This window comes from Myxocyprinus asiaticus, chromosome 4 (genome assembly GCF_019703515.2).
Source record: "Myxocyprinus asiaticus isolate MX2 ecotype Aquarium Trade chromosome 4, UBuf_Myxa_2, whole genome shotgun sequence".
Taxonomy (NCBI): Eukaryota; Metazoa; Chordata; class Actinopteri; order Cypriniformes; family Catostomidae; genus Myxocyprinus; species Myxocyprinus asiaticus.
Window position 1 is genome coordinate 55,383,830 of NC_059347.1, and position 13,490 is coordinate 55,397,319.

At 33.7% G+C, this 13,490-nt stretch overlaps 1 protein-coding gene across 1 annotated transcript; it reads left to right on the top strand.

Moving 5' to 3' along the window:
• The first annotated feature begins 10,217 nt into the window (after window positions 1-10,217).
• osm (oncostatin M) lies at window positions 10,218-13,242 on the top strand. The gene is made up of 3 exons (XM_051693314.1): window positions 10,218-10,419; window positions 10,563-10,690; window positions 12,148-13,242. Exons 1-3 carry the CDS (start codon window positions 10,404-10,406, stop codon window positions 12,526-12,528), a joined length of 525 nt encoding a protein of 174 aa, XP_051549274.1. The 5' UTR covers window positions 10,218-10,403; the 3' UTR covers window positions 12,529-13,242.
• Window positions 13,243-13,490: the final 248 nt, after the last annotated feature.

A 13,490-nucleotide genomic window follows, 5' to 3' on the forward strand; every position in this document is an offset into this window, starting at 1 on the left:
TGTAACTGTATTCTAATTACCAATGATTTAAATTGTAACTGTAGTGGAATACAGTTACTTATATTTTGTATTTTAAATACGTAATCCTGTTACATGTATTCCGTTACTCCCCAACCCTGTATATATGTATGTGTGTGTGTGTGTATATATATATATATATATATATATATATATATACATACATTGGTGGCCAAAAGTTTGGAATAATGTGCAGATTTTGCTCTTATGGAAATAAATTGGTACTTTTATTTATGTGCAGCAATGACAGCTTTGCAGATCCTTGGCATTCCAGCTGTCATTTTGTCCAGACACTCAGGTGACATTTCTCCCCGCACTTCCTGTAGCACTTGACATAGATGTGGCTGTCTTGTCGGGCACTTCTCACGCACCTTACAATCTAGCTGATCCCACAAATGCTCAATGAGGTTAAGATCCATAGCACTCTTTTCCAATTATCTGTTGTCCAATGTCTGTGTTTCTTTGTCCACTCTAGCCTTTTCTTTTTGTTTTTCTGTTTCAAAAGTGGCTTTTCCTTTGCAATTCTTCCCATAAGGCCTGCACCCCTGAGTCTTCTCTTTACTGTTGTACATGAAACTGGTGTTGTGCGGGTAGAATTCAATGAAGCTGTCAGCTGAGGACATGTGAGGCATCTATTTCTCAAACTAGAGACTCTGATGTACTTATCCTCTTGTTTAGTTCTACATCTGGCCTTCCACATCTTCAGTTTTTTGGCAATGTCAAGCATTGTATAGCTTTCATTCCTTAAAACAATGATTGACTGACAAGATTCTAGAGAAAGCTGTTTCTTTTTTTACCATTTTTGACCTAATATTGACATTATGACATGCCAGTCTATTGCATACTGTGGCAACTCAAAAACAAACACAAAGACAATGGTAAACTTCATTTAGCGAACTAAATAGCTTTCAGCTGTGTTTGATAAAATGGCAAGTGATTTTCTAGTACCAAATTAGCAATTTAGCATGATTACTCAAGGATAAGGTGTTGGAGTGATGGTTGGTGGAAATGGGGCTGTCTAGATTTGATCAAAAATGACTTTTTTCAAATAGTGATGGTGCTGTTTTTTACATCAGTAATGTCCTGACTATACTTTGTGATCAGTTAAATGCCACTTTGGTGAATTAAAGTACCAATTTCCTTCTGAAACAGCAAAATCTGTTAATTATTCCAAACTTTTGGCTGCCAGTATATTATATAATATTGGCACCTTTGGTAAATATGAGCAAAGAAGGCTGTGAAAAAATAATCTGCATTGTTTATCCTTATGACTTTCATTAAAAAAATTCACAAAAATCTAACCTTTAATTTTAGTAAAACAATTGAAACAGGGGAAATATCTCATTATAAATAAATATGTTTCTCCAAAACGCATTGGCCATAATTATTGGCACCCTTTTATTCAATCATTTTTGCAACCTCCCTTTGCCAAGATAACAGTTCTGAGTCTTCTCCTATAATGCCTAATGAGGTTGGAGAACACCTGGCAAGGGATCCGAGACCATTCGTCCATACAGAATCTCTACAGATCCTTCAAATTCAGAGGTCCATGTTGGTGGACTCCCCTCTTCAGTTCACCCCACAAATTTTCAATGCATATTTAACAAAGATGCCAATATTTTTGGCCACTACTGTATATGTATATATATGTATATGTGTATGTGTGTATATATATATATATATATATAATATATATAATATTATTATTTTATATATATATATATATATTATATTTTTTATATATTATTTATATATATATATATATATATATATATATATATATATATATATGGTAAATTATATTAACATGTACATGTTAACATGTACATGTACATTATATATACAGAACTTAAATTACACAGTTAAATTATAGTCAATAAATAAAGAAAATGCCAGAATACTTACAGATTGTTGCTTATGCTATTACTCATAAGTCCTAATTTAAAATTTAACCCTCCCCTCCTAGTTTTCATTGAAGCAAAATCATCAATGACTTTATCAAATCTGCCCAGCAATCACATGGTTGATAATTATTTTCTCAAGACCACTGAGTCGATCCTGTGTCACGGTGTATCTATACTGTTGATTATGGTTATCTTATGGTAGTTCAGAATGTAAGAATGCATTATGAATATCTATAATCCTAACCATTTAGAGCAGTGGCAGACTGGCCATTGGGAGAACCGGGACTTTTCCCGGTGGGCCGGCCACGAAATGAGGCCGCATGGGTCGCCACGTTATGCAGAATATGCAGAAGGGGGCAGCGATATGCAGAATCCGCTCAACAACTTTTGGGCCAGTTTCTATGTAAAATCCCGGGCCGAATTTTCTTCCCAGTCCGCCCCTGATTTAGAGACTTTTAGGCTGAATAGCCTGTCAGGAACAACTTGGGGCACCTTTCTCCCATCGCGATCTTGTGAGCTCGTGGAGGGGTGGCACGATTTGAGGCACCTTTCACCCATCACGAGCCAGGGGTGGGATGGCACAATTCAGGGCACCTTTCTCCCATTACGATTTTGTGAGCTCTGCGCAGGGGCAATCGATCAGGTACCCTGTCATGCCACCCCAGAGAGCGTTGCCACCCTAGGCGCCTGCCTATATCGCCTATGCCAGGATCCACTACTGGTCAGCCCTTATGTACCCCAGAACAATCAATCAATATACATCACATGATTAACCAGAGATAAACACTAGAAAATGTTGTGATGCCTCAACGTGCACAAAGAGAATAAACAATCAAACTGAAAACCACCAAAAAATGCAAACCAGAAAAATAATACAAAAAATAAATAAATAAATAATGAATCATGATAACAAAAATGTATATTTATAATTATATATATATATATATATATTACACACACACATGCATACACACACAAATACATGCATATAAATTTGAAGAGCATATAAAGATGTTACTGAAAAAAAACATAAAACCAACATAACTCAAAATGCCAATATGTAAAGTATACTAAACAAGTACAAATAACACAAAGTATATACAAAAGCAATCAAAATCCAGAGGCAAAAACTTAAGGTTAAGATAACTTCATAATACCATCAGGACATGGGGCAAAGGAAAAGTCACACTGAAATATTAACTAAAGGTGAAAACCCAGTCAATGCACAAATGAACGTTTTTGTACACGGAGAACCCTGCTGGAGACTATTTTTATTACAGCTAGTCTATATCGCACAGAAAATAAATAAGAAATATATATTAAAAAAATTACATCGTGTGGACATTGCATTAAGAATATTTAGTGGTTTATGAGCCATCTGAAGGCAAAGTCTGAATGAGATATTGTTTAATTCATAAATATATATATATATATATATATATATATATTTTTTTTTTATTTGTATTTTTTGTATCTGTTTTTAATATTTACGCTTTTTAACTTTGACAAATCAAACTAAATTGAGTAATCTTAAAATAATGTACATATTTTGAATTCAGAATAAAATAATGTTAATTATTTAACTAAGTTTAAAGAGGAGCATGAACTTTTAAAACTTAAAGTAAATAAAATCCATATAACAGTACAGTTTGGTAAATGGCAAAGCAACTACATTTACTTTGCCAGGTATAAAACTAGTTAAATTAATGCCAAAGTTAAGCATGTGTAAATAATTCTAATTTAAACCATTTGTTGAAATCTTACTATTGCCAGGAATCTTTTGTATTATTATTTAGTTTAATTTTGTCTAAAAAGTTTGAGAGGTTGAAGTTTGTACAGCTACATTTGTAGTTTTGTTTTTGCTTTAAAGTGTTATAAAAATAAAAATAATACAAATATATGATCAACATTTTGAAAAGGGTCAACCCGACACTTTAAATAAATTATCAAAAAGTATACAGTATATAAGCATATGAACAGACATAAAAATCTAATTCAAAGGGTTAATTGAAATAAGTTAACTGAAAGTGCACAAATGAATAGAATTGTCAACAAACAAAAAGCAAATAAATAAATAAATATAATTTCCAAACAAAATAACTACCATAATCACAACATTCTTGTTAAATCTACAGGCACATAAAAAAATGCTTGAGAAGCATATATATATATGTATATATGTGTATGTATATATATATATATATATATATATATATATATATATATATATATATATATATATATATATAAATAAACTTTTTTCCACTTAAGAAGATAAATAGATAATGTATATATATATATATATATATATATATATAAAAACCCTAAAAATGGGCAAGCATCTAAAGGTACCTCTGAAAATTAATTCCTTGCTTATTTTCCAACACATTATTTATTTCCATGTTTATTTTTCTAAAATAATGCTTTTATTTTACATTTTATAGCTTGTAGAAATCATGAAAATCACATTAATAAGGTAGGAGCGTTAAAAATGCAGCCTTTTTACATTTAGATAAAGATTGTGAGTTTGTGCCAGACATAATAGTTAAAAGTTGCAAGTCTTCAGCATTTGCAGGGACCACCTTATCAATATTTTTCACAAACATTTTATCGACTTGTTACTCCTTGACCCCAGCCTCTTAAATGTTTGTATCCCCCAGGATACAAAAACCTTTTTAGGGCTAACCAACCCGCTGTGAATATGTTGTCCCATCTTATACGTAATACAAAGCATTGTATCTCCATCTGGGAGGACACACTGAATAAAGACTTCTTTTAGTTTAACGGAAAGTCTGAGCATGATGCAATTGTGGGCAGGTAGTGATGACAATCTCAATCTACATGTGCACATCAATCACTACAGAGCTTCCAAACATAGTGTGCAGTTTGTTTTATGCAAATGATATAGTGCCGTCTCATTAAAAAAGGGAAAGAGCAATCTGTTTAAGGCTGTAATGTGATGATGCCACTTCGTTATTATCATCTAAAATTTGCAGATCAGCGATTCAGATTAAATACTTGTGAATTATCTCTTCTGCATATTGACGTTGCACTTACTCAAAACTGTTCTTAGGGCAGAAAGGAATAGGTTATCTCTAAGCAAAAATCTTTCTTCTTGTGAAAAGTCTCTACCCACAAATGGAATATCATACCATCATTGATTCATTGAGTGACCACAAAAAGCAACACTTAAAATGTCTTTGGATTAGATAATAACATATCAAAGCAAGTGCCATTTATTTTAAAGATCGTACAAGCACACTTGTCAAGCAAAACATTTCAAAAAAGGAAGTTTATGAGGTCAAATGATTTTGTAGTTAAAAGTAATTGCTGAAATGACAAAAAAAAAAAAAAAAAAAAAAATTGTTCTAAGAAAAGCTCCAGCATCATTTGTTTGCAGATGCCACCTGGTCTGATATTTTTATGGTAAAATTTAAGTATAGAGCATGCCTATGAATTCCTCTGTGGAAAATTTGCATAACGTCACAGCAGTTTTTAGAGAAGAATAGATAACAGAATTAGACACAAGTAAAACTAGTCTGTGAAATAGGCTTTTCAAACTTTGACTGTGTTTACTTGCATGTTCTTACATCAATTAATGCTTAGTCAGCCACTTTCGTGCTGATTTTTGGCTCCCTAGTATGGTTAGGGTTAGGGGTGTGCTTTAGGGATAGGGGCTAATCAGTTAGCAAGGAATATGAGTCTGGTGGAGCGTCAGATTTCGGCACTACACCAGGTTTCCGCTTAACATTACAATTAATCTTAAAGCGATAGTTCACCCAAAAATGAAGATTCTCTCATTACTCACCCTCATGCCATCCCAGATGTGTATGACTTTCTTTCTTCTGCAAAACACAAAGATTTTTAGATGAATATCTCAGCTGTAGGTCCATACAATGCAGTGAATGGTGATCAGACCTTTGTAGCTTCAAAAATCACAAAGTAAACATAGAAGTAATGCATAAGACTCCAGTAGTTAAATCCATATCTTCAGAAGCGCAAGTGCAGGTGAGAAACAGATCAAAGTGTAAGTATTTTTTTATTACCCTAAATCTCTACTTTCACTTTCACTTATACATCAAGTCACATGCGAAACCTGTTTAGTTTCACTTTCACATCTGAAAGTGAAAGTTAAAGTGGAGTAAAAAGGACTTAAATATTGTTCTGTTGAACCTACAGAGCTGAGATAGAAAGTCATACACATCTGGTATGGCATGAGGGTATTTCAGTGATAAGAGAATTTTCATTTTTGGGTTAACTATCCCTTTAAATACAATATAGCTGTTTGTTATTCTACATGGAGTAATTCCTGTTACCCAAAAGAACACAGCAATTTTTAAAGTATAATTTAAGTGCATTGTTCCACAAGTACAAAGGTGCTGAATTAAGGCCAAAATGTCCCTCACATCTGCATACGTTTTTAAGCAGATAATGTGATGCGTAGCGTATTAAATTAGTAAAAAATAACCAAATAAAAACACATATGGCTCCATAGTGCCGAAACTTTACAGAGTTGCGATAACCGTCTTTGGACAGCCCTCAACCATCAAAGTTTAGTGAGTGGGTCGAGGTTAGTTATGTTGGTATCATTAACTACTTCGAGTTGTTATGACAGACAAGTCTAGCCTGAACTCATTTTTACTCCATATAACACATTTAACACCCTGTTCGGTAGTTTTTACATGGATTCTTATGGAGACAGGAACCAGAAAACAGTCCTGCGGCAATCAGAATTCATGGTGCCCACTAGTGGTAGGTCAGAAAGACTGTGGATAAAAGTATGTCCTTAGCACAAAACAACATCGGCCTGTCGGCATGTTGTTTCTGAGAGTTCTGGTACTCTAGGTTTCATCCATATTATGCTGACTCGTCAACAAGCAGCATCTCTTTTCAGACATTTTGCATCAGCTCCAGTGTGTTAAACTTCAGCAGTGGCATGACCGGAAGTGTATTGCGTCAGCAGCGTGGGAGACCTATGTTCAAATCCCGTGTTTAAACCAGAAAGTAATCATGTTTGCATAATCAGTGACGAGCGTGATTGAGAAGTTGCATTTTATCCTCTAGCATTACATTTTTACACCACTTATGGTTAGGCTTAGGTTTGGGGTTTGGGTTGGGGAGTATAGTTTATAAAATAAGCATTCCTCTTCACTGTATTACAGCCTGTACAGCTGAAAATTCTCTTCCAGTGGCAGCTGACAGAGGAGGCTGAGCCCCCTCAAAAATGTATTCAAAAATAACATTACAACAAAAGTGATAAAATTAACAGTTAAAAAAATATATATTTTTACCTTTCTAACATACACAACTCAGATGCCTTTAATGGAAAAACATGTATTTTTTTATTTTTCTTTCTTGCACGGTGTTTAAATTAGTGTATGAATCGGGATGAATGCCAGAGGAGGCAAGTGGCATAAAGCCTCCTGTCATTAGTAAACTGACCAATCGAAATGGATATTCAAATGACGCAACGTCACCCGGTTCCTTTCAAACAGTGTCCAAAAAAGGCCAAACGGAGGCACATTTCCTTTTTCCACATTCATAACCAATCATTATGGGAATTAATCATTCAAGCCAATCAGCTTTCAGTATCACATTTATGCTTCATCAAGCCTGCTTGTGTTTAACGCAACAGGTGAAGAGAACTTTCAAAATATGCCAAAGATGGAATATAACTTATTGGACAATCTAAAAACATGTGAAATTCTGAACGACTGGATGATATATGAATTTGACACAATGAAGAAGTGAAGGATGGAGTTCATCTGCACATACTGTATTAGGTGAGTAGATGTTACTGTACATGGAATTTGGCCCTCCATTCATAAATGTTTACATTGATCGTAGCCTGTAACTGGCGCTACATCATTTGTTAAGTTCGTTTGTTGTATTGACAAGCGCTGAGTTGGTGATCGGAAAGATTATAACACACAAGTAGTTATCAAGACTATTTTAAGATATCAGGGAGAGGACATCATCTGGGTACGGGAGCATAATTACCAGCAAAAAACATATAAGAAAACATGATATTTAGACCCACTGCAATCCTTGATTGGTTTGATCTTTCAATACTGATTTATATATTCAGAGTGACTATTTGCACCCTGCAGTAAATAGCATCTGCCACACAATAGTCTGGTGTAACTACAGGAACAGACAACAACCTAGACAATAGGTGTTGGTGCAGTGGCGTGGGGTGTAAAGACGGTGTGAATGTGTAGTGTTGTCCTAGCAACCATGGTTCGATTTTGCCTTTTGTCCCACTCTTTTACCCATCTGATTTCCTGTTTCCACTCTTAATATTTCCTTTAATACTACTTAAAATAATAGATTAAAATGAATATAAAATGTTGATTTCATCGCAGTGATTTGGTCACGGTGAATGTTGAGGAGTGAAGAGAAGGGTTTAATCCGGAGGTGGGGTCTGTCGATTGCACTCGTTCCCACGGCTCAGCATCGAATGTGTGTAGACTGCATCATTGTAATACTAATATTGTAGCAACCATGTTTTATTTTTGGCAGAAACCATAGTTTTAATGCAATTAACCATGGTGTTAATACAATAATATATGGTGGTATTACAGTAACTATGGTTAATTTTGTGGTTACTGTAAATTGACAACAAAATAAAAAACATTCTAAGGTAAGGTTAGGGTTAGGTTTAGGGGTAGGGGTTAATGTAGTCTGTGGGACTCTAAATAAAATTAATAAACACATTGCAGTGATGCCCATATACTGTATGTTAGTATTTAAATATGGGTGCAAATAATATCTGTCGCTATTTGCACTGGGGTGTAAACAGCATATACCAATATTTGCAAAAGTGTGTTAATAGCATCTGCCTTATATATTTGCCTCCCCGGAAAAATCCGTCACGGACTGCCACTGCTCGCTTCATGACTCGCTTTTGGCGCCCCTCTGTGGACATTTCACCCGGAAAATGGATTTCACAAGTGCCCTTACGGCCAACGACATTTCCGCTTTGGCCACTGGGGGCAGTGTCTCACATTTCCGCAATCACAGAACGATTTCAGCTAAAGGAAAGTCAACCTACTGTTTACGATTTCATTGTGAGATCAGATTAGAAATATTGCCAACAAAGGAAAATGCATGATAATGTTAAAAGTTACCAAACATTATATACTGAAAAGCTATAACAAGAAGGAATAGCCTACAGAAAAATGACCAGTATATATATGTACAGTAGCTATGTTGTGGATTGTTGTAACTGTTTCACCAGTTTACCACATTTACATTGGTTGATTTTTAAAATCCAAGTAGCATACAATAAGAATAAATAAGTAATAAATATTTGGCAAACCAGTAGAAAGTATAGGAAGTGCTATTTGTCATCCATTTACATTTTTAAGTTACGTATTAAAAAGGTGTGTCTAAAGTTGGTCAGCTAAAAAATATGAACAGAATGAAATTATGCAAGTAGGCCAACATCCCAACATGAAAACAACTGCACGATGATTGATCTAGTCGGATCTAGCAAGACCTCACATTTAAAAAAAAGTCTCAAAGCGAATGGACTGGCATGCAACCTAAAATGAAATGTTCTTTGCTTTGCTGCAATATGACAAAACAATTCATGATAATAGTAAATATAGCTCAGTCCCCCTGGTATGATGACCCTGTTGGAACCTGCAGCTTTTCAGTTACCATTCCAGATCTTGTGAGCACATACTCAGAAAACATCTCCCCCTCATTCCTGATAAAGCATCACTGTATTTTCTCCTGTTTGAACGCAATACTCCTCTTCTAATAAGTATTTGAGGAAATCCGTCTGTAATGCGACCCTGAATAGAACATGACTAAAGGGACAGAATACATGCTCACACATGTATCACACAAATCTCATACAAGACTTTTAAGGGAACTAGTTCAACATTGCATTAAAATTATGACACAACTTCAGCAGAAAGCATGTGAGCGCTATATGTACTTTTGCATGGGCTGCTTAATTTGTGAATAAGGTCCCAATAATGCATTACATTACTGTAACATTTCAGACATAGTTAGCGATTCAACATGAAATGTACTTAAGTGTTACTTCCTATAAAGTAACTACAGATTATTACAAGTTAAATCAGGGGTTTCACAGGGCTTGATCACTCACCACATGATCAGATCTCGCATGTGGATATATTGAGGGACAAACAGTGATTATGCTGAATAGCATCTGAAACACTTCATATCTACCATTCTGCCTATTAATAGAGCATGACATGTTAGGCCTATCAGCACAAAACATCATCCACAAAGTAGGTAGTGTAGGTGTCTTCTCTCTCTCTCTCTTTTCCACTTTTACATCTTATGTTTAATTTAAAATGGTGTAAGATAACAGATATATCAGTGATGATCTTATGATTAAGCGGTCACAGGCATAAAAAGGAGTGTTGACTGATTAAACAAAGTTATAATACTCCGAAGAACGAAGACTCAGTCGCAAAGAGTAAAATACTGTGAATTTTCTTCATGGAGCCAAAGACAGGTAAGACTTGAAGTTCCTCATCATTTTTGGTTTGAATTAATTAGTTGTTTATTTTCGATAAGAACTAATGACTTAACTAGCTGTGCATGATATTTTATCAACACCAAAGATGCCTCTTACTAACCATTGTACATTCCTTATAGGACTTCTGAAGCTGTGGATTTCTATGGTGGTTTTAAGCCTGACCATGCCGTACAGTTCAACACACGGATGCAAAGAAAAACGCATTCAATACACCAGAAATAAAATTGAAGGACTGTTACATATATATGTAAGTATTGATCTTTTCCTGGATTTAGCTGATGAGTTTGCTCAAGAAATGCATTAATTAAAGGACAGTTTGTCCTGGTATTTGGGCACTTAAGACACTCTTAGAAAAACATGAATGTCATTGCATTACATAAAATATCAAATCAAGTTGCATCAGCAAACAAGTGATGCTAGAGCTTTTTCTCAAAACGAATTCACTTTTAACCAACTGGTGTTGACATGATTTTTAGTGGATGTGTCAGGTCAGTCAGTTCATTTGAGAAAGTTCATTTGAAGAGTAGCTCTACTGTTTTATCATTTCAAACATAATGCAATTTTGTTTCATTTGTCATTTCAAATCTATCATATTTGTTTTAGTGAGTACTGGGTTATCTAACAGAATGACCTTCATTCATTCATTTTTAATTGTTGCCTAAGTGTCCAAATACATTTTGGGGTCGTTATAATGTTTCAGAAGTTTGAAAATTTAGTTGTTGATTTTATGACAAAAAAGAAAGAAGAAAAAAAAAGGTTAAAAATTTAAAGAAGCACTTTAATTGGAAAATACACACTTTTGATATGGCATTTATTTGGCAGCAGTTTACAAGAAGGTTTGACGTTACTAATTGTTAGTTAATAGTTACTAACTAATGTTTTGGTTATTAATTAGTTATTAGTTAGTAATAACAGTTATAATTATTACTGCTAATAGTAGTAATAGTTGACATGAACTAACAACAATGGACAAAAGTTTAACAGCATTTATTAAACTTGATTAATTTTATTATTTATAATTTCTAAAAATACAAATGAATTTTTTTCGCATTAAAAGTTGTATACTTTAACATTACTTAACAAACGTTAACAGAACATTATGAACTAACATGAATAACAATGACCAACAGGTTGTTGAGGCCACAAATGTAATAAATGGTCCTAGTAATAAAAGCCCTATATGTAATACAATTCTGTACTAAATATAACAAAGGGCCAATATGTAATAAAATAAAGGCCCTAAATATCTACCATAACTAAAATATATCAAACACCCTTGTGGCGCATTCATAGACATTAAGAGTCTTTATTACATATGTGCCCTCACATAGTAGGCCTATATTTATAAATGGACATTAAACAAGGTTAATAAATTATATCTATGATACCTAATTCATTAACTATATGCAAAGATATAAAACCTTATTGTAAAGTGTCACTATTTACTGTGTCATATTTACTATGATGTTGAAAAAACAATACAAATATCTGTTCAAGAGATTTTCAAGTAGTTGTCACAGAAATGTAAATACATTTCTTTCTGCAATTCATAATCATTTCTTGGCCATCAGGACTTTAACAGAGGTTTTTAGAATGAGCATTTCATTTTGTGAATTAACTGCTGCACCTATAGCAGAGTCTGTAAATGTTACTTAAAAGGCGTTTGTTTTAATTGTTTGCCAATCTCTGTCCTTTTCTTTTCAGCGCAAATTCAACAGTAAACTCACTGGTTGGCCTGAAGAAATTCCAGAGCTCAATTTAAATACCTCTGTTTCAACTAACGAGAAAAGGCAGAGAGAAAACTGTGGAGTTCACTACATGTATGATGCACTTGAGTTAATATATCACCATCAAACAGAAATACATGATACCCACACAATCATATCTGAAACTCAAACGGTTCTGAAGGTGTTAAAGCAAACCAAGGGCTGTTTTCAAAACTGCACAAATATCACAAAGCCTCACTTCCCTCATAAAAACATATACAACAGAAAACAGTGGGGCCTGTCTATTCTAGAGGCTTCTGTAAACTTTCTGGATCACTTGAAGGTCATAAAAACACAAGACATGAAAGCCAGACCTTGACCACAGCCTCAAACCACAATTTTCAACATGCTAAAAATCACTCTGGGAAAAAAAAAAATGACATTTAATTTCAAGCAGTGATAACAGCGTGCCATGACGCATTATTCAAATTATTATCTCATTTTAATTGAAAGATTACATGGAATATTTATACTTTTAAAAATTTATCACTGTAAAAAAAAGTCCATCTACTTTAACTTAAAACCATACCTAAAAACCTAAAATTTAAAATCAGTGTGGCTTTACAAATCATTTCAGTATTTTACATGTAGTCTATTTTTAAGAAATGACCTTGAGTTTAATTAAAACGTAGATGGAATTTTTTTTACAGTGTTACAACGTAGAACTTTTTAAATGAACTGCAAAAAAACCCTAAACATTGTTTTAATGTGATAATGAAGCACCTAAAATATACTGTACACATTCCTTTACATTCATTTAAATTTCAACTCAAAATCTTGATGATGAATTTAAAAAACTAAGTTTATGTCCATTATTATTTCTCAACTACCCTTATATTAATTCATGAAAACTAATAAGGTCCTGTTATTAACAGAATTTGCTATATGTTCTCATATTATTACAATGTTCATAATATTTATTGTACTATTCACTTTTGTACTTCTTTGTACTTTTGTAAATACTTTGTATTTTGATATTTGGAATAAACATATTTATCTATTTAACAAGAAAATTAAAACTTTATCCATCTTGTATTCTGAGAATGTTAATTGTGTAAGTGGGGAAGCAGGTGGCCGACTCATTCTGATTGCTAAGTTTGCAATGTAATACTGTAGTCTCAAGTGACTGTAATTAATCAAACTGTCATATATGGCCATGAAAACTTGAGCATGTTAATTTTCTAATTTCAATGCAGATGTTTTCTATTGGAATAATCAGGATGATTAATTGATTAATAGTAGCCATGTATCCCCAAGTGACTGTTTTACTCTGGCCATTGG

What these genes read in the sequence shown, in the direction of transcription:
- osm (XM_051693314.1), top strand. An exon ending in AAGGACTGTTACATATATAT is followed by an intron (nt 10,691 to 12,147) that starts GTAAGTATTGAT and finishes TTTTCTTTTCAG; the next exon opens with CGCAAATTCAACAGTAAACT.